The 21,469-nt window shown below is 37.9% G+C and overlaps 1 protein-coding gene across 1 annotated transcript in view; it reads left to right on the top strand.

Annotated features, from left to right (window-relative positions):
• The window catches only part of LOC122059103 (signal recognition particle 54 kDa protein 2-like), a 36,337-nt gene extending 15,334 nt beyond the window's left edge, over window positions 1-21,003 (top strand). Inside the window, exons 3-4 of the mRNA XM_042621798.1 lie at window positions 20,711-20,849; window positions 20,940-21,003. Coding sequence (XP_042477732.1) covers window positions 20,711-20,849; window positions 20,940-21,003 — 203 coding nt within the window. The remainder of the gene's footprint in view (window positions 1-20,710; window positions 20,850-20,939) is intronic.
• The last annotated feature ends 466 nt before the right edge of the window (window positions 21,004-21,469 follow it).

Genomic DNA, 21,469 nt, shown 5'->3' with positions numbered 1-21,469 from the left:
GCAATTACAACTTAAAAGTGCGTAAGAGCAAAAATTACAAAATGCGAGTGTGCTTGCTACTCTTGTACGAGGCTTGGTTCTGCTCCATCGGCTTGAAGGGTTTCTTCCATCTGGATGTACTTATCGCACCGAGCTCTCAACTCGGGCAGGTTCCTTGGTGTATGCTTCACCAAAGACCTTTTCAGCTCCTTATCCTTGACGCCTCCCAGCAGGGCTGTGAACTCCTCTTTCGGGTCCAGACCTCTGATCGTGACCTTCTCTTGTTGGAAGCGCTTCATGTAGTTTCGCAGTGATTCTCCTTCATGTTGCTTGGCGTTGGTCAAGTTCAACGTGGTCTTTTGAAGGGGTTGGCTACTGGAGAATCCCTTCACGAAGAAGTAGCCTAGATCGCTGAAACTGTGGATCGACTTCGTCGGCAGACGGTTGTACCATAGCTTTGCCGTTCCTCTGAATGTTAATGGTAGGGCACGACACATAATATTATCCGAGACTCGATGGAACTGCATGGCGACCTTAAAGCCTTCCAGATGATCGACGGGGTCCCCAGACCCGTCATAAGTGTCATACTTGGGCAGGCGAAAGCCAATCGGGAGTGAATCCCTCATGACCTCATCAGCTAGGGCCGTGTCATTAGTGAGATCTGGCTCGCAAGCTCCCGTCTGATTTTCTGCCACCTTCTTGATCTCATCTTTCAGGTCCAGGACCATCCGCTTTAAACTCGAGTCCTCGTGCCTCTGTTTGTCTCCCTGGCGTGGTTCCCCATGTGGGTCTCTGGAGGCACGGCGCGTCCTTCCCCTGGGTGCGAGAGTCTCCCTCATTGCTCGGTTTCGAAGGTTGTGGCCGGAGCTTATCGATCCTGTGCTGCTCCGGTCCTTGTCTCGAGCCCTCTTAGGCTGGATGTGGGGGCCAGGCGGTGCTCCGCCGGTCTTTTGAGAGACAGCTTTGGAGACTTCCTTCATTGCCTCGGCCATTCGGTCATATTTGTCCTGGAGGGCTTCGAACTGCTCCCTTGTCACATATTCCTACGCTTTAGGAGGGGGTGGAGGATCACTATCTCCACGCACTGAATATCCGGCTGAATGCTGGTACCTTACGGATCCTTCCCGATCATCGTTGCCCCTTTCTCGTCTTATCTCCGTCGAGGGAGGGAGCCCCCCTGAAGGTTCCTCCTCCCCCATATTCATGTTCGACGCTGCTCTTGTCTTCTTATGATTGTAGGTTCTCCCCACCATTACTGTCTCTCCCCACGGACGGCGCCAATCTGTTGTTGCCAAAAACCCTGTGAGTTGATCCTGTGCAAGCACAGACGGTGGAGGCCCGAAGCTTTGTCCGGGGTTAGTCCTCCGACTCTCAAGTTAGGGTCGGCCGCACAGTTTTTAGTATGGGAGCAATGGTGAGGGTATTGATGCTTACCTCCTTCCTTCCTCTCGGGCCCTCTTATATAGCTCCTAGGGTTTAGGGTTTTCCCTTTCCTTCCCAGAGTCCTTCTCGGGTGCACCTTTTTCCCTCTTAGAGTTCCACTCGAATACGTCCATCCTTCTGATGGGGAATATTCCCTTCATGCAAGCGACGTGATAGAACGTGATAGAGTCTTTGTACTCCCTATCTAGTGGGCGACGCGTGTCCTCACCCTACTGAGTGATCGATTTGGCCGTATCACTACGGTACTTGAAGATTACTCCAGGACAAGGCCTATATTTTCCAGCTGATTCAGATCTACAACCACGGGTTTACTGTGATTAAGTGGGCTAATTGCCCGATGACATGTCGTTCCACCGCAAGGTATTGTGTTCTTCTAGATTCTAGCTTGGTCTCTTGGAAATCTAGGAAGCAGCACAATGTCTCTCGTTCTTCAGCTGAGGCCAAGTTTCGTGCAATTGCTAATGCTACTTGTGAAATCACATGGTTTACTTCCTTATTTCGTGACATTGGCTTTGTATGTTCCTTTCCCATTCCATTACATTATGATGACCAAGTGGCTCTTCACATTGCCACTAATCCAGTTTTACATGAACGAATGAAGCATATCGAAATCGACTGCCACCTTTTTTGTGAGAAACTTCAATCCGGCCTGATCCACCCTACAAAGATTGCCACGTGACTACAACTTTCTGACCTATTCACCAAGGTGCTTGGACAGGACCAGTTTCGATTCTTATCATCCAAGTTGGGCGTTCAAAATCTTCATGCACCAACTTGAGGGGGAGCCTTATCATGCCAACACATGCCACCTCCTTCATCCTTATCCATTGAATTCATATTTGTAAAGTCTCAGTGTATAGCTTCAATTCCAGCATTGTTTTTTTTTTTTTTTTTTTTTTTTTCTAATGACGGGTATCCAGGCCTTCCGCCTGACTAGTCCCGCGAGTCCATACTGACCCCACAACAGCATAGATTGGGTCATCCTGGGGTTGAATGAGAACCATTCAACTTTCACTGAAAGTAATGAAGAGCACTAAACACCCCCGTGTGAGTGGCCCAAGGTGTGCCTAGTGGGAGTCGAACTTAGGAGGTCTGAGTTAACGTCAATTCCAACATTATATTAGAGAGTAAATCAAGCTAAAATTTTGTGCATATATATTCTTTCATAAATACTCAATCAAATCAAGCAATTGCAGCTCCAATTCATGGTGTTACCAAATTAACACAACTCAAACATCAACTTGGCCATCGCTCTCCTCTCTGCATGCTCCTTGCACCTTTTATCATTCAAAAATTGTAGAAGACCTCCACTTTTGCCATAATTTTCGGAAACAATATTCACGGTAGTAGAAAATACTTAATCTACCAAAACGAAGAGTATAATATTGAAACTACACAAGTAATTTAACAAACTTAACCAAGACAATCATGGCCTCAACTGAGCCTTAAAGCTTTCCACCTAATGTAAATTTTTTTAGTAACCCTAGCAAGAAGTGGGCAGAATTGATGTAATTATGAAATGGGAAATTTACTATCACTCCCCTACACTTGGCCCATATTTACTAAAACTCCCTTGTCTTTTACCTTTTTAATGATAATTCTCTGTTTTATGATTTTTACATCTCTTCTTCTCTGATCTTTTTAAATACCCAGATTACCCTTCTTTTCATTTGTAATCTATTACACTTAACTAAGGATTAAAGTATCGGTATCGGTCAGCCAAAATTAAGATACGTATCGGAGGGTATCGTATCGTATCAGAGATACACTAAGATACGTTAAAGAAACACACATAAATGGATAGGAAACATTTTTTTAACCACTTTTGCATAAAGAATTTGTTAAAAAAAGCTATTGATAACATGTATTATGCATAAACACTAAATTGAGGGTATCGTACTAAGAATTCAAGGTCTGTAGTTGTCCCATAAATGTAAAATCCTTGTTCTCAACCTTGATTTCCACTTTAGTTAGAAAGAAATATGGCTGACAACAACTTTGGAACAAAAACCCTTTCAAAAAATCATTTTTTTCTGAAAAATTACCCATATTGGCCATTATATGACCGTAGCACCGATATGTATCGATTCTCACCGATATGTACCGATATATATATATATATATCGATACTCACCGATACGTTCTGATATATACCGATACGTACCGATCGATACATACCGATACGTACCGATACGTACCAATACATACCGAAACGTACATTTTACCTCAATTTTATATTTTTCATAGAGTCGTATTGAGGCATGTCGTATCATATCGATGTGTATTAGTGGTGTATTGATGCATATCGATATGTATTGTAGGATATATATCGATACGAAATGATTTAAAAAATTCAATGTATCGTATCGGTGTGTATCGTATCGCCCGACTAAATTTAAGATACGTATCGGAGGGTATCGTATCGGTATTGCAGATACTTAAAACTATGCACTTAACAAGTTTTGTCTCATCCAATCATCAAGAATATTGTAAATTCAAAAAAGAATAATTTTGTATCCGATCTATATCTATATCGGTATCATATGTTCCAATCGGGTACTATACATTTTTTAATTTTTTTTTATCCTTAGATTGGCTGAGACCGATAACAATCTAATACCGATAAAAAAATAGATTGCTAAATTTGTGATGATGGATGGATGAGATAAAAATAATAATAAATAAATAAATAAATAATATCTTTGAAGACACATCAGCTATGTCAATATCCTTGATGATTGGATGAGACAACTTGTTAGTGGTTTGGTTCAAACCATGTTTTGAATCAATCCATTTCAAAAAAGTGTAATAGGTCACAAGTGAAAAAGAAGGGTAATCAGGGTATTTAAAAAGAGCAAGGGAGAAAGAGATGTAAAAATAAAAAAACAAGGGAGTATCAGTAAAAAAGTAAAAGGCAGGGGAGTTTTAGTAAATATGGACCAAGTGTAGGGGAGTGATAGTAAATTCCCCTTATGAAATTTGCCTTAGCTTTGGTCGTTCAACTCTGCAACTCCTCTGCTTTTTTTCTAGAGTTCTTTCACCTTCTTCACTCTCTACTACAACCCAAAGGGGTAACGCAGTTGGTGAGCAATGAACTTGATACAAACTGTAAACTCGGATGTTCAGAGTTTGACTACCACTAGGCACACCTTGGGCCACTCACACGGGGTGTTTAGTACTCTTCATTGCTTTCAGTGAAAGTTGAATGATTTTCATTCAACCCCGGTATGACCCGGTCCATGCGGTTGTGGGGTAAGTATGGACCCGCGGGACTAGTGGATATCCGTCATAAGCAAAAAAAAAGAAAAAAAACTTCACTCTCTTCTATAATTTTTCCTCCCCTGAGAGACGTAGAGATGTTGGCGCTATTGAGGTTGTGATAATACGAATCCCTCCCGGGAAGGTCCCAACTTTTTCATGTAAGATTACCTATTAGGTGGGCTAGCATAGTCAAAGATTTGTTTTTAAAACCGATTTAGTGGTGTTGACTAAAGATGGAGTAAGCAGAAAGAATCTAATATTATTGGTAAGTGATCTCTATGGAGATATTGGATTCTATTAGCACACCTTAATGGTATGAAATATTTATTACTATGTGTGGACCTTAATGGGGAGGAAACCCTAATTTTATTGCAGGGTTGGTCCCTACCCTCACCCCTATATATAGTTATCACTGACCCATTAAGTGAGGCTAACGACAAAAAAAGCAAAAGGGAAAGAGGGTAGACCAGACCAACATTGATCGTGTTGTATAAGGAGCATACAAGAAGACATTGATGAATTCTTATTCTTCAATCATGGATTCAGGTATGCCTAAAACGTGTATTTTGTAGTGTTTGTTGTGCATGCTTATCGATCTTCATGAATCGTTCCGTATTTGTTTTCTATCAATGGTATCAGAGCCTCCTTTTTAAAAAATCGATCGACTGTACCACCAGTAATAAAAATCAATTTCTTCTCCTTGAGTAGTTTTGTTTTGAAGAAACGAGAAAAGTAATATATTATATATTATTACTAAATGACAAAAAAACTTACAAAGTTAAATTAAAAAAAAAAAACCATACAAAAGCAGTGTAGGATCATTACACTGATCCGTACGCATTATTAATCGGTTTTGGTTGTTTTTTTTATTTAAAAAAAAAATCCCTTGATTTCTCTTTTGGAGAACCGTACCAAAAAAAAAAGTGCAAAAAGTCAAAAGTAAGTACGGAATGGTTGTTAAAAAAGAAAAAAGAAAAAAAAAGTGACAAAAGTTAAAAGGTCAGTACGGTTTATTTGAAACCGTGTTTTGGTTGTTTAAAAAAAAAAAAGTGACAAAAGTTAAAAGGTAAGTATGGTTTATTTAAAATCGTGTTTTGGTTGTTTAAAAAAAAAAGTGACAAAAGGTAAAAAGTAAGTACAATTTTAGTTGAAACCGTGTTCTTTTCTTTTGAGAAATCATACAAAAGAATATATTTTTTTTATTACATAAAAAGGTGTCATGAGTTTTAATTGGTTGACTCATAACAGAACCATAAAGCATAATTATTTACAGATTTATTTTTTGTGACATTTGGTTTAGTCACTAGCACATTAAATATATAATTTTGTTATTTCATATTAATGCTTGTGCTATTTGATTCAGTCACTATAGGGAATTATTATGCAACCCATGATGTTGTTCTGATCTGTCATAATAGGAACACTGATGATTTTATATATTAAAATTTTATGTGTTTTTTTGTTTTTCATATTATTATTCAGTAATCCTTGATGGAAAATTATTAAAAATATAATGGGCATACAGTTACAATTCAGGTCTATAGCGTTTTTGTAACTTTAGAGATTAGACTTCCACTTAGTGGGCTAATTCCTAAAGATGCGGAATCACTATAGATCATCCAGATGGATTGCAGTCAAGAAAGCCATATGGCGAACGATGTGCTCTTGCCAACACAAGTGAGTCTTCGTTTGGTCGGTTTTGCTTGATAGTGTGAGGGTGACGTTTTGAGCTTCACTATTTTGGAGGTTCTTGTCTTGCCACCATAGGTGACGGAATCTACAATATGGTGTTGTTCTTTTTTTTGGCGTCTCGCCTTACATGTGAAAGATTTCACTATATGTTGGGCGATCTTGCCACCACAGGTGTGACCCCAATAATGCTGGATCTTTTCCCAGTTTATGTTTTTCATACAATTGTTAAAATTAGTATTGGGATAAATCTGATTAATAAGCCCTAATTAATCAATTTTCATTATATTATTGGGATGTTGATATGCTTTTGGTTATTGCATATTGTATGTTTTGGTAAAATTTTGGTAATTATTATTGCCAGCTATGACTTCCCAATTATCTTCCATCAAAGTCCTGAATGGTTCCAATTTTGAGGAGTGGATAGACTCTCTTACTGTGTCTCTTGCAATCATGAGACTCGATTATGCCCTGAGAACTGATAAACCTCCCGAACCCACAACTGAGAGTGATGCTACAGCAAAAGCACTTTATGAAAAGTGAGAGGAGTCCAATAGATTATGCCTAATTGTTATGAAGCATACTATGGACAAGACCATTAAGAAAAGTGTGCCTTCGAAAGAAAATGCTAAGGATTTTCTTGCAGCTGTTAATACAAAGTTTACCAAATTTGATAAGGCTGAGAAGGGAACATATTTAGAGTGGTTCTCATCCACTCGATATGATGGCACAAGTGGAGTACGTGATCACATTATGAAAATGACCAATTATGCTGCCACATTGGGCGAGATGGAAGTGAAGATATCTGATTCTTTCTTTGTATGGCAAATTATGCAATCACTTCCATCATCGTTTGATACTCTTAAGACCTCCTATAATGCACAAAAATTGGAGTGGGATCTTGAGGACATGACTTCCATATTGATACAGGAAGAGGAAAGAAAGAAGAAGGAAAAATTTAACTCTGCTTATTTTGTTTCCAATAATGGGGGTAAGAAGAAATTCAAGAAAAATTGGAAAGGCAACAAGCAAGAAAAATCAGGAAAAATAGAACAGAAAACCGATCAGAATCTGAAACTAAAGACTAAGGCTTTTAAGGGAAAGTGTTTCTTCTGCAAAAAGGATGGACATATGAAGACAGATTGCTATGGCTATAAGAAATGGCTTGAAAAGAAAGGTACATCTTTAGCTCTAGTGTGTCTTGAATCCAATCTTGTAGATGTTTTCCCTAATTCGTGGTGGATTGATACTGAAGCAACTATTCACATCACTAATTGTTTGCAGGAATTAAGAAGCAGGAGGAAACCAAGTGAGGGAGAGATGATGATCTACATGGGAAATGGAGAGAAGACCAAAGTTGAATTTATAGGAGTAGTTAGATTACTTTTATCCACTGGTTTTGTTTTGAATTTGAATGATGTGGTTTATGTACCGTCGTTTAGACGAAAACTTGTTTCGGTATCTAAACTTGACAATTGTAGTTACACTTTTAATATTGGCAATGGAAAACTTACTCTCTATTCTAGTTCTCTTATGGTTGGATCTGCCTTGTTATATGATGGTCTTTATAAATTTGATTTGGATATTAGTTCTTCCAAATATGCCAACAGTTCTTCTGTTATAAATTATGTGGTTACAAATCCTAAATGTGCTAGATTGGATGAAAATTCTTCTATATTATGGCATAAACGTTTAGGACATATTTCTAAACAGAGGATAGAACGATTGATTAAGGATGGTACACTTCCTCAATTGGATTTTTCAGATTTTAGAATTTGTATTGATTGCATTAAGGGGAAACACACTATAGCTAAAAAGAAAGGTGCAACTAGGAAGGGTGAAGCATTGGAGCTGATTCATACTGATATTTGTGGTCCATTTACTCCTACTACCATGGGTGGATACAGATATTTTATTACTTTCATAGATGATTTTTCCCGTTTTGGTTTTATTTACCTTATTCAAGAAAAATCTGAATCCTTAGATGCTTTCAAAGTTTTAAAGCAGAGGTAGAACTTAAAAGGAAAAAGAAGATAAAAAGTGTGAGATTTGATCGATGTGGAGAGTTTTATGGTAGATATGATGAAACTGGGCGAAACCCTGGACCATTTGCCAGATTCTTACAAGAATGTGGTATTGACGCTCAGTACACTATGCCTGGTTCACATGAACAGAATGGGGTGGCTGAAAGGAGAAACCGTACCCTTATGGATATGGTGAGAAGCATGATAAGTAATTCAACTTTACCTGATTTCTTATGGGGTGATGCTTTGAAAACAACAGTATATATTTTGAATAAAGTGCCTAGCAAGTCTGTTCCCAGAACTCCCTATGAATTGTGGACTGGTAAGAAGCCAAATTTATCTCATTTTCATATATGGGGATGTGCTGCAGAGGTGAGACCTTACAATCCTCAGATGAGGAAGCTTGATCTAAGGACCATTAATGGTCATTTTATCAGTTATTCTGAAAGATCAAGAGGATATATATTCTATTGTCCTACACATTCTACTAGAGTAATGGAAACAAATCGGGCAGTTTTCTTTGAGGATGATTTAGATTTTCAGTCTGCTCAACCACGTAACTTTATTTTTTAGGAGGAATGTGTTCTTGTACCTGTGCCTGTGACACTGCCGTCTACTGTATTACAGCCTCACATTGAACAAGAGAATGTCTCCACTCACGAACCTGTGCAACCTATAGTGGTTGAGCCTGCACCCCATGTTGTTGATGAGATTCAGGACCATATTGTTGTTGATGTTCCCTTGAGGAAATCAGAGAGAACTCGTAGGCTTGCCATATCTGATGACTATGTTGTTTATTTACAAGAACATGAGTTTGATATTACTTTGGATTCAAATCCAATCAGTTTTGACCAGGCTGCCAATGATCCCAATTCATCAATGTGAATGTTTGTCATGAAAGATGAATTGAATTCTATGTTTGTTAATGATGTTTGGAATTTGGTTGAATTACCAAAACGATGCAGACCGATTGGTTGTAAATGGATTTTCAAGACCAAACGGAACTCTAAAGGTGAAATTGAGCGTTACAAGGCCAAACTTGTAGCAAAAGGATTCAGCCAGAGAGAGGGCATAGATTACAAGGAAACATTCTCACCAGTATCGACAAAAGATTCCTTCAAAATCATCATGGCTTTAGTAGCACATTTTGATTTGGAACTTCATCAGATGGATGTCAAAACAGCTTTCCTAAATGGAGATCTTGAAGAGGATGTTTACATGCAACAACCCCTTGGCTTCAGGCAAGCTGATATAGAGCACCTTGTGTGCAAACTTAAGAATTCTATTTATGGTTTGAAACAGGCATCTAGACAGTGGTATCTTAAGTTCGATGAAGTTATCACTTCTTGTGGTTTCAAAGAAAATCTTGTGGACCAGTGTATTTATCTGAAGATCAGTGGGAGTAAGTTCATTTTCCTTGTGCTTTATGTTGATGATATTTTTCTTGCCAGCAATAATGTTGATCTTTTACATGAGACAAAACGATTATTATCAAGTCACTTTGATATGAAGGATCTTGGTGAGGCCTCTTATGTTTTGGGTATTGAGATTTATCGTGATAGGTCTTGTGGCGTTCTTGGTTTGTCTCAGAAAGGTTACATTGAGAGGATATTAAAGGTTTAATATGTTAGCATGTTCCCCTAGTAAGGCTCCAGTTGTAAAAGGGGACAAATTTGGCAAGTCTCAATGTCCACAGACAGAATTGGAGTGTAATTAGATGAAGAACATACCTTATGCATCTGCTATTGGTAGTTTGATGTATGCTCAAGTTTGTACACGGCCTGACATTGCCTATGTTGTTAGTGTACTTGGGAGATATTTGAGCAACCCTGGTTAAATGCATTGGGTAGCTGCTAAGAAAGTCATGAGATATTTGCAGGGTATTAAGGATTTTATGCTTACTTATAGAAGAACCGATTCAATTGATGTAGTCGGTTACACTGACGCAGATTTTGCTGGATGCCTAGATGACCTCAAGTCTACTTCTGGATATGTTTTTGTGATGACAGGTGGGGCTATATCTTGGAAGAGTGTCAAGCAAACACTCACTGCATCTTCTACTATGCAAGCTGAGTATGTGGCTTGTTATGAAGCCACTATTCAAGCTTTATGGTTAAGGAATTTTATCTCAGGGCTACAGATTGTTGATTCTATATCTAAACCATTAAGGATGTTCTGTGACAACTCCGCTGCGGTACGTTTCACTCATAACAGTAAAAGTACTTTAGGCTCTAAACACATTGACATTAAGTATTTTTTTGGTCAGAGAGAAAGTTCAAGAGTCACAGATTACAATGGAGCAGATTGCTACAGAAAACATGATTGCAGATCCTCTTACTAAGGGCCTGACTCTAAAAGTATTTCAAGAGCATGTCACTAATATGTGGCTTGTTAGTTCTTTTGATGCATTTTATTAGTGGGAGTTTTGCTCAATATGTTTGCATTTGACTTTCAGTTTTATTTTATATATATGATGCATTATTATTGTTCTCAAGAATACATATATGCATTTTTATGGCCATTTGTTTATGTGTATACACTTATCTATTTGCCTCCTAAAAAAATTGAGGTTATATATGGTGTATTTATCTCATTTGGTATCTGAGGTTCCAGTCAATAGACACACATCCAGTCACTAGTAAAGCCTCGTTTGATTGAGGTCTAGTGCTAGTGTTGTGGGACATCCGGATCTAGTCCCAATGAGCTTCTTTGATTGAAGCTTAAGCATTTGGGAGACGCTTGTAGTTAATGAGACCTTCGGTATCTGTCTCATATGGCTCATTTGGTTTTCGAGCCAGGACCAATTTCGAAATAGATATGATGATCACTATAGCATGTTATTTCCATACCACACTTTCATATTGTTTAGCCCAAGTCAGTGATGTTATGAGCACTTTGACGTGTGTGGTCTCATATCGCTTTAGATGTGATGATCAATATGGTTGGGTGTTTGTAATTCTCATTCGGACCAAGGCATTTGGTTTAAGGTGCATTCCATTCGACATTGTTTTGTTTGTAGCCACATTCAGTTTATCTAAATCGAAGAGTCGGTTTAAATAAATTTTAAAATCTAAAACTTGTGACATATGCTGCCCAAGTGGGAGATTGTAAGATTTCCTATTAGGTGGGCTAGCATAGTCAAAGATTTGTTTTCAAAACCGATTTAGTGGTGTTGACTAAAGATAGAGTAAGCAAAAAGAATCTAATATTATTGGTAAGTGATCTCTATGGAGATATTGGATTCTATTAGCACACCTTAATGGTATGAAATATTTATTACTATGTGTGGACCTAAGGTATTGTTTCCTTAATGGGGAGGAAACCCTAATTTTATTGCAGGGTTGGTCCCTACCCTCACCCCTATATATAGTTATCATTGGCCCATTAAGTGAGGCTAACGATTAAAAAAGCAAAAGGAAAAGAGGGTAGACCAGACCAACATTGATCGTGTTGTACAAGGAACATACAAGAAAACATTGAGGAGTTCTTATTCTTCAACCATGGATTCAGGTATGCCTAAAACATGTATTTTGTGGTGTTTATCGTGCATGCTTATTGATCTTCATGAATCATTCCGTATTTGTTTTCTATCATTTCAAGCAAAAGAGAAGTGGATAGACGAGACTCAGAAGAGTTTACATTGTGGCGGATTGTTTTGTTTCCTACAGTTCTAACCATAGGCATTTTGTAACATGGGACTCCTATATCTATTGTCCCTCCTTTTATCAATCTTGCATTGCACAGTGAAAAATGTAAATTCCCATCCCTCGTTTATTTTTAAATAAATATTTTTATCAAAAAAGAAGATAGGCTGAAGTACTAAGAAGAAAAAAAGGAAAACTTACAAGATTACTCAAATTTGTGTTTTACTTTACCAAAATTAACTATTCAATCTTTATTTTTACAAGTCTACCCATAACAAAGACAGGATATTTCATAATTACCCAAGATAGTGCCACTCCTTCACCCTTGTGCATTTTCTTTTTTTTTTTTACAGGTATCGGGGCCTTTAGCTTGACTAGTCCTGCGGGTCCATACTTAACCCACAACCGCATGAACTGAGTCATATTGGGTTTAAATAAGAACTATTCAACTTTCATTGAAAACAATGGAGAGCATTAAATATCCACATGTGAGTGACCCCAAGGAGGTAAGAGGAGTCAAACTCAGATGCTTCCTAAACTGAAGGTCCCTTGCCAACTTAGCGCCCCCTTGGGGTTGTGCGTTTTCTACTCCTTGCAAAAAAAAAAAAAAAATGTTTTCTTACTGTAAAAGAATGGAAGCAACAGAGATTTAGGGTTACCTCAATAATGCTTCACTCACAATGGAATGGGTCTGGTTACCGTACGTGTCAACTCTACACGAATAGTGATAATCGAATGTTTGCAATGATCACGCTAGGCAAAGTTCCATGCTTCAAATCCAAAGAGAGAAATGGAGATACTTAAGGACACTCTCAATAGGGACAGAGAGAGATAGAGCTCTTGTGATAATGTCAAAAGTCTACTTTGTCATGGTCAAACTTCTTATATATAAAGATCTGGCTAGCTAGGGTTCCTAATCCTAGAGGGTCTATACTTGCCCACGTGGATGACCCACGAACGAATTGGGTCACTTACAATTTTGCCTTTGATTTTTTTATCTTTCAATCTCTATTGTCCTGTTTCTTTCCTCTTTGCTCGTCCACCACCTCCCATGGCCACTGTCCCACCTCATGGGCATCCTCCATATGATGTGTGGTTTCTTCAAAATCCGGCCAATGGAAGTAAAGAACCCCAACAATCGGTTATTAAAATAACAAACATCGGAAAACTGATGTTGATCGGGGTTTGCATTTGCAGAGACAAAGATAAGGCAACAAGATATAAGGAAATGAGAATTAACTATTTTGTTATTGTTCGCCTTCACCATATTCTTTTCTTTTTATTAATTCTCTTAATTCAACACCAAATCTTCAACTATTGTTCAGTGTCACATTTATTGTTTGATCTTGTAGAACAAAAATGTATAGTACGATTATATCTTTGCCATTCCCTTCATGTTCCATTTGATTTCAGTAATTTTTTTTTTTTTTTTTTTTTTATGAGATAATAAAAGAGATTCATTAACTAAGATAACTTAAAACATCCACATCGGTTCTACTATCAAAATATTTTGTTTTCCTATGCATAACAAGGTAAACTATTTGCTTAAATAAGAACACAAGTTCATTGGAGGGCTTGAGAATCGATTGGGGGAATGGAATTATAAAAATCTAAAAATAAAGGGAGGTGCTATTATCTTGGATTAGGTTATGCACTTCCACCAAATCACTCCATACTTGAACAGCTTCCCACCCTTCCATCCTTGCCATCTTTACACCAAAGAGAAAGCTTCGGAAATATGCACTAATGTTTTTTCCTATCATCATATAATCTGCACACAAAAAGACAAAACTTCCTCTAAAAAACAAACACCACTAGCCCATCCTGAAATATTTTCGGCACTGTTAGAAACACTTGTAGAAATTAAAATAGGATGGTTAAAAAAGGAAAGGAAAGGAAAGGAAAGGGGAGGGGAGGGGAGGGGGAAAGAGGAGATGAGTTGGCAAAGCCTCTTGAAAGTGGTCCAAATCAGAAGATTCCTGAAGCATATAGATTCGGATATCCGTCAGTTTATGTTGGCCATAACGGTCAGGATTTGGCTTCACCTTTGTGTGAAGAACTTGATTTCTACGAGTCCAGATAAAATAGTATGAGATGATTAGAATGCCAAAAAAACTACTTTTAATTATCAGATTCAGGAATGAGACCAGAATTAAATAAATGCATAATAATGGATTGAAAAGAGATATTGATGAAATTCTCAGTTCTTAATCCCAGCAAACTAGCAGTCCCAATTCGTTTAGGAGAAATCATTAGATATGTATGTCAAATGGATTCACAATTGGAATGACAAAGATCACAAGTACAATCAATATACATCCATTTTCCTAGGATGTCATTAGTAGAAATGTCATCAAGAACAAGTCTCTTGAAAAATATTTTAAATTTTGGATTTTATTTTCCAAAAGAATCACCACCAATGTGAGCAATGGGAAGGGCATGAACACCTATTGGAGAATCCAATAGAGTTAGTAGAATCAACCGAATTCAAAAAATTTGCAGCTAACTTAGCAGTTAGCATTCTCTTATTTGAAAAGATACATCACCATTTGTCATTACCACTAGAATAGGAATCTTGACGATTTTCTGAATGAGATGGAAAAAGGAATAAAAGAGATCAAAAGAGGTAAATTCCAAGAATCACCTAAAAGCAAATCTTTAACCCTAGAATTGCGGTGAGTGATGGAAGTAAAGAGAGAAAAGTCAGGAAGTTAGGGATCCAAGAGTCATCCCATGAGAGTTTATCACTACCATTACCAATTTTAACGCAAACCAATTTTTTTTTTTTTTTTTTTAGACATAGGTAAAATACGAGTAATACTATTCAAGGTGATAGAACCTCTTTTCTTTATGGTGGAAGGATAAAAGATGGAATTATTAGGAAAATATTTCAAATCCTGGGACAATAGGGAGTCATGCTCAGAGAAGAGACGCCGGCCAAGTTTAAGTAAAAGGGCTTTATTTTGAGTGGCTAAATCTCTCAATCCAAACCCCCCTTAGGATTTAGGGGAGCAAATTTTTCCAACTAATCAAATGAAGCTTTCTGAAGTTACTAATGTCACCATTCCAGAATCTCAAATAGATAGAGCCCAAGTTCTTGAAAATTTGTTTGAGCAAAGCAAAACAATTCATTAAATAGGAGGATATTGAATAAAGCACAGATTAATAAGAACCATAAGACCTACATAAGAAAGAAGGTTAGATTTTCAAATAGAAAGACGCTTATCAACCCTTTCGACAATTTGCTTAAAACCACTAGTCTTTGATCGGAGGTGAAAAAGGTTGGTGCCCAAGTAGGTCGAATCAGTTTTCATCTCATTAATACCAATAATTGCACACAAAATGATTTTGTTCGACCGATGAAACAATTTTTTTTTCTGAAAACAATGCCACTTTTTCAAGGTTGATAGCAAGACTCTATGATGCATTTAGTGATGGAAAATCATCATGAGTAGCACAACAAAATATAAAGGTATCATCCGCAATGAAATGAGGGGTATCTCCGGAGGCGTGGCGGGCAACCTTAATACCTCGAAAGAGGTTTAGGTCTGTATAAGCATCCAGAAGACGGGAGAAAGCTTCCATAGCTGTAATAAAGAGAAACGGGCTGAGAGGGCAGCCCTGTCTAATTCCTCGGAAGGTAGCCACCCCTGTACACTTTGTTACCATTTTCCCTTGATTTCTAACTCTCAAGCTCTGTCAGCTCCTCTCTTTCTTCCTTGACCGCCACCACATCACCATCCCCATAGGGACTCTCCACTCCACCTAGTAGGTCACCTTAACTACCTCTTCATTGCTTGCTTCGGCCTCATTGTCAACGTCCCAACGGATCCCTCCAGAACACCTCAGGCTCAATTCCCTTGTAGGAGGCCCTCTACCACCACTTTGACATCCTCTGCACCCTCAATAGCTCTATTTGGTTCAAGTAGTGCCACCACATCCCCAATGGTTCATCGAAGCTTCAAATTTTCTCTACCATTGTTATCTTCCATATTAGTGTTTCCCCTGCTTGTTTATTATACAAGAGAAAACATCAGAATCCACATAGACAGACATAGGACATTAGTTTATTGCGTTTTAGGGTACTTGAATTTGAGAAATGGGTGATTGTTAGGGTCGGTAAATTTTATGATAAGTGGTTTCTGTCCAGGAGAGCGACCAACAAGGGGTCACAAAGGGTGATGTTGCCTTTTAGGGAACCCTCTCCAATTTATTTTCTCTTATTCCTAAACAAACGTCTAACTGGAAAAAAAATATTCTATATTTTTTCTTTCTAATTTTTTTTAAATAAAAAAGGGTTTTTCTTACTCATACCCTCAAGGTGTCAAATAATTTTTTCTTTCTTAAAAGAGGTGTCAAATAATTTGTTATTTTACTATTTACCTTTTTATTACATCATATTTTTTCTTGTGATGCAAGGTCATTTAGACATTAAAAAAAAAATAATAATAAATAAATAATTAAACAAAGACCCTACAGAAGGGAACGGGCCTATGTATTTGCATGACCCCTATAGATTTGACCCTACCTACACCTGGAGCCAATCCCTTAGTGGTCCTGCCACCACTCTGCAGAACGGGAGCTCATATGGAACCTTTTTTTTTGGCGTAATAGTGGTGTAACGTAACATAATATTTTAGCTATGTAACATAGGTGCCTACGGTACGGGGAACTCGGCTAAAGTATGACACCCGAAGGTCTCGGCACACACAATCCTATCCTATCCGAGTCTGAGTTTACCTCTTGCACTTCAGACAACCGTTCATAGCATCATAAGGAGCACCTCCCTTTTGAGGTACCAAAATGGTACGGTACATAGGAGGTTTCTCACCGTGGTGTATAGCATAAAAAACCTTTCGATACAAGATAAGGTCGTTCACATGAAAGAAGAGAAGAAAGGATTGATTCTCTACTTTATCTTTCTCAAGAGGGCAAAGAGAAAGAGGGTCTTATGGAGGGTGGGGGTATTTGGGCGCATTATCAAAATCCTCCATTGCATCCAGAATCACAAATGGAATGTGTTGCAAGGGTGGGGAGGCAGCAAGCTCCACTTGAAAAGCGAAGCGAGCCTATTAGAGAAAGTCGTTGCGTGCGTGATGTGTACATCCATTTTTCAACTGGCTTCAAAGTGCTAGTTGTAGAGTGCTAGCATGCGTACTCTTTTGCGGAGCTGTTAAGCCCATGGGCCTTGTCTTCCCTGCAACGACTAGCTTCTTTTTCTTGTTCCTGTCCGAGAACAAGACATCCCTACCACTCGACTGAAAGGAGAGCACTTCCACCTGCGGTGTGGTCCAGCCCATGGGTGTTTCATTAACTCATCCCACAATTGCCCAATGCTTTCTGCTGCTTCGTTAGGCTTTACCCATTCCTGGCGTGGACGCGGGCTTCTATAAGAGAATGAGAAGCTCTCAACATAAGAAAACGTGAACCGTGCGAAGCCCACCAAAATTCGTTTTCTGCCACCACTGGACGACCACTAGGGAAACACAGCCGGCCCTCTATCAAGAAATGGGGATGGGGATCCAACAAGCACTTGTTGTAGAGGGGCCCACAAGCACCCAGCCCGCTCCTTCTTCAATAAGCCAACCTCTTTTTTCCAGTACTGACGCAATGCTCATGTAGATAAGGAAAGCAAAATCCTAGGGGGGAATGGGGTCGGTGCCTTTCTTTTACGGCCTAAACTCCTATTTGTCAACCTTGGGGATCTACTGCTCAGTCAAGGAAGAGGAAAGGCTTGGGCCTACCTATCCCGATAGGACCCCATAAAGGAATGGGAGTTATTGAGAGGTTCCACATTGCCAAGCCAAAGGGCAGCACTTTTGTACATGATCGTAGTGTGTCACATTGTCTCGTCCCCGTTGCAACAAAAAGTACCTAAAAACTATATTCCGGTTCACTAATAAGGAAGATAGAGTTGCGATGAGGGTCTATGATGTGATACTAAAGTATGACTCGAAGAGATGCATCCTAACTATGGGTAGGAAGTCGGAACCATTATGTCAAAAATGTCGGGGGTTATAGATCTTCAGAATTACCATTGATCCAACAAAGTAGAATGACCAGAGAAAGAAGTGAAGTTAGAAAGCCGTATGATAGGTGATAACTATCTTGTATGGTTGTTCTAGACCTTTTTTATGTGTTGGTGTTCTTTATGACCGACATAAGACTCAACTTGCTAGATATTACGGAGGTGGTTCAGTGAGCAACATGCCGAATCTCTCTACCATTTCCTTCTCTTCATGTAGTGGGTTGTCTATTAATAACTAAACAAAGCAAATTGTTCATAACATCCTCATAAATGTCCTTATGTGTTTCTCTCTTCTAGCCTTACCTGCCAACCACTCAAACCTCTTGTTTGGATTTAATAATTACAGAATTTACCTTGTTCAAGATCACCGTTAGAAAAAACACGTTTACAACTCCATTTGAAACACGTTTCTGTTTTTACTTTTTAAAACACCTTTTACCGTATACTTCCCAAAGATACTTAAAATACAGAAAACTTCAAGCATTCCCTTTCTAAACACGTTAAAACACGTTCCCGATTTTATGGCATTTTTTAAAACTTGATTTTTGAACATAATGTCTCTTAATTGACCATATATCTCTCTCCCGAACTCTGATCGACCTGATTTTTTCACCAACTTGAAGTTAATGCAATGGACTATATTTCTTATGATATTACCTTCAACTCAAATTAAATTCATGGACCCCGAAATTGAACTATAACTGTTGTATTTGCTGAAAAATATTTCTAAAGTGATGACTCCTAACTCTAACTGACCATATATCACTTCGAAAGTGTCTTGACTATATTGACAACAATGAACAACACCATAACCTAGTCACATTGCTCAATAAAACTTTGGGCATGTGTGGTGTATGAATTTAGAATTGGTGTTGAATGATATTCAATGATATGTCTTAAAACTTATAATGAGACGTGGGATGTATAGGCATTAATGTTAGATATTGTAGTTGTTTTGAACATTAGATGCAGATATTCATATAATAATTCCTTAATTTATATGAGTATATTACTGTTTTTTTAGTCCCATTTGTTTGAAATCTACATGTTTAAAACCCGGACCATTCGTTTTTCGATTTTTACCGTTCTCTATTTTTTTGACTGTATCATACAAAAAAATCTACTATTTAAAACCCGTACCGTCCATATCTATTTTTAAGCCATTCCCGTTTTTGCTAACAATGTCAAGATTAGAAAAAGAAATATCTAGAAGAAATGGAACACACTCTCTTGGCCATACTGTTTCTCTGATTTCAGAATTAAATCAATTTATAGCGGAGAATCTGTCCAAGCCTCAATTACTTGGCATCCTTTTATGTATATATAGTCAGTAATTCAGTATTTTGGTACAGTTTTCTATATGATCGTTTGCTCTTTTTGACATATACAGCAAAAGTGACGTCAAACGGTCGATTTGGTTGTATTTCGTTAATCTGAATCGATTTTTTTTTTTTCTTTTCTTTTGAGTTTTTCATGTATCAGATCAAATCGAATCAAACTCTTGTTAGTCCATAATCACATTGTCTTTATTCGATTTTTGGTTCTGTATCTTAGGTTCTGGAAGAGGATCTGGATGAGATGGAGCAGTTTCTTCCTTGAAAATACATTCGCGGAAGTATATGTACTTCATTGCATTTGATATTTTTCGTATTTTAAGCTACAAGTTAGCTTGAAACAATTGTTTGCCATTAAGAAAAAAAAAAGGCTAGTTTGAAATGTTTGTGTGGTCATTTTAGGAGAATAACAACTTGAGGTGAAAGAATATTTAAATCTCTATAGTAAATTTTATAAGTTACAGTTAGATTTAGAGAATTGGTTTTCTTTCTTTTTAAATCCTTCGATTTTTATATATCTAAGATATAAGGTCTACATTACTCTACAAAGAAATCAAGGAAATAACTAATGTAAATTGGACTTGTATATATAATTCCTTCTCCCACTAAAACAACATCAATAAAAAGAAGTTCCTTTTGTCCCCGTAAAACAAATTTATTTTAAAGGTTATGGCTTTGACTTAAAATATAAATTAAGTATTAAAACTTAGGTTGAGGTTTTCTGGTCGGACAACTGATATAGGAATCTTGTGAGGGTTGTTTTTTGGACTGTTGGATCAAAATTTCATTGTGCTAAAGTGTTGATTTGGAATAAGTAGTATGTATCATAATACACATACGTTTTGCAAGATAGTCTAAGAAACATTTTTTTTTTTTTGGTATAAGTGTTTAGGGAAACCTAAGATACGTATTGCTAGAGAAACGAAAGAGGGAAGAAGAGAGTTTACCACTTCAATGCCCCAACCCACCGATCTTACCGGAGAACGATCAAGCATCAGAGTTCTTTTTGGGCCGACAGGCAATTCTTACTTCCAGCTTTAAATTTCTTTTTTGTTACTTATAAGGATTCATTTCTTGAAAAGTCGGAGAGGGGGAGAGAGAGACGGTTTTTGATCTTGATGATCTCTGTTCTTATTTTTGAGATCTGAAATTGGTTAAATCGATTGATCTCTGAAGCCATTTAAGAATTCTTCGAAATCATCTCTCTCTCTCTCTGTCTGAATTTATTGTGACTTTCTACCCTTTCTCTCACCTAGGTTTGTGATCTTAGAATACGAACAGGAGCTTTTGCTGGTAAGGTTTGAACAGGGTTTTGCAGTAGTCGGCGAGGATTTTCTGCAACAGGTTTGAGTAAATCTTCGAAAACCACATCCCATGTGGAGCATCTTCGTTGGGCATTACAACAGGTAAACATCACTTCTGAGTCTGGAAAGTTTGAAAGAGACCTGTAAGCTCTATCTTTTTCCCCATGTTTATGAAGATCTGGCTCCCCTTGCGGATTTTGTTTTACATGTTTCTGTTCTGATCTGGCATATAGCTATGATCTACTCCACACCTATGGTCAGATTATGCTGGTTCTTTGCCGAATCATAAGAAACTGATTGGAATATTGGATTTGATTCAGTTCCCCCCTTCATATTGTTTTCAAACCCCATGGTACCCCTGTGTGCGTGTGAGAAAATTAATAACAAAAATGCCTTCCCATCCATGTATGGAGGAATACTTTCTTACATTCACAAAAAAAAAAAAAAAAGAAGAAGAAGAAGAAGAAGAAAATTAATCTTATTTCACCATTCCACTAAGGTTCAACTTGGGTTGCCTAAGCTGGGTTGGGCAATCAAGGAATTCTGAATAGGTCCCAAAATGAGACCTGATCCATGGAGTTCAAATTTAAGCCTGATTTTCTCATGTCCTAATCCAAGTTGCTCTGAAACACATTTATTTAAATCCATCGGTATTTAACCCCTGTCACCACTTCAAGTATGCCGTATTACGTTTGTTACACCCCATTCACATAGAATCGGATCGATGATCGGGTTACCTCCAAATAACCCAAGAATCACCAGG

Source organism: Macadamia integrifolia, chromosome 13 (assembly GCF_013358625.1).
Source record: "Macadamia integrifolia cultivar HAES 741 chromosome 13, SCU_Mint_v3, whole genome shotgun sequence".
In the NCBI taxonomy this organism is placed as follows: domain Eukaryota; kingdom Viridiplantae; phylum Streptophyta; class Magnoliopsida; order Proteales; family Proteaceae; genus Macadamia; species Macadamia integrifolia.
This window is presented reverse-complemented; position numbering and strand designations above follow the sequence as displayed.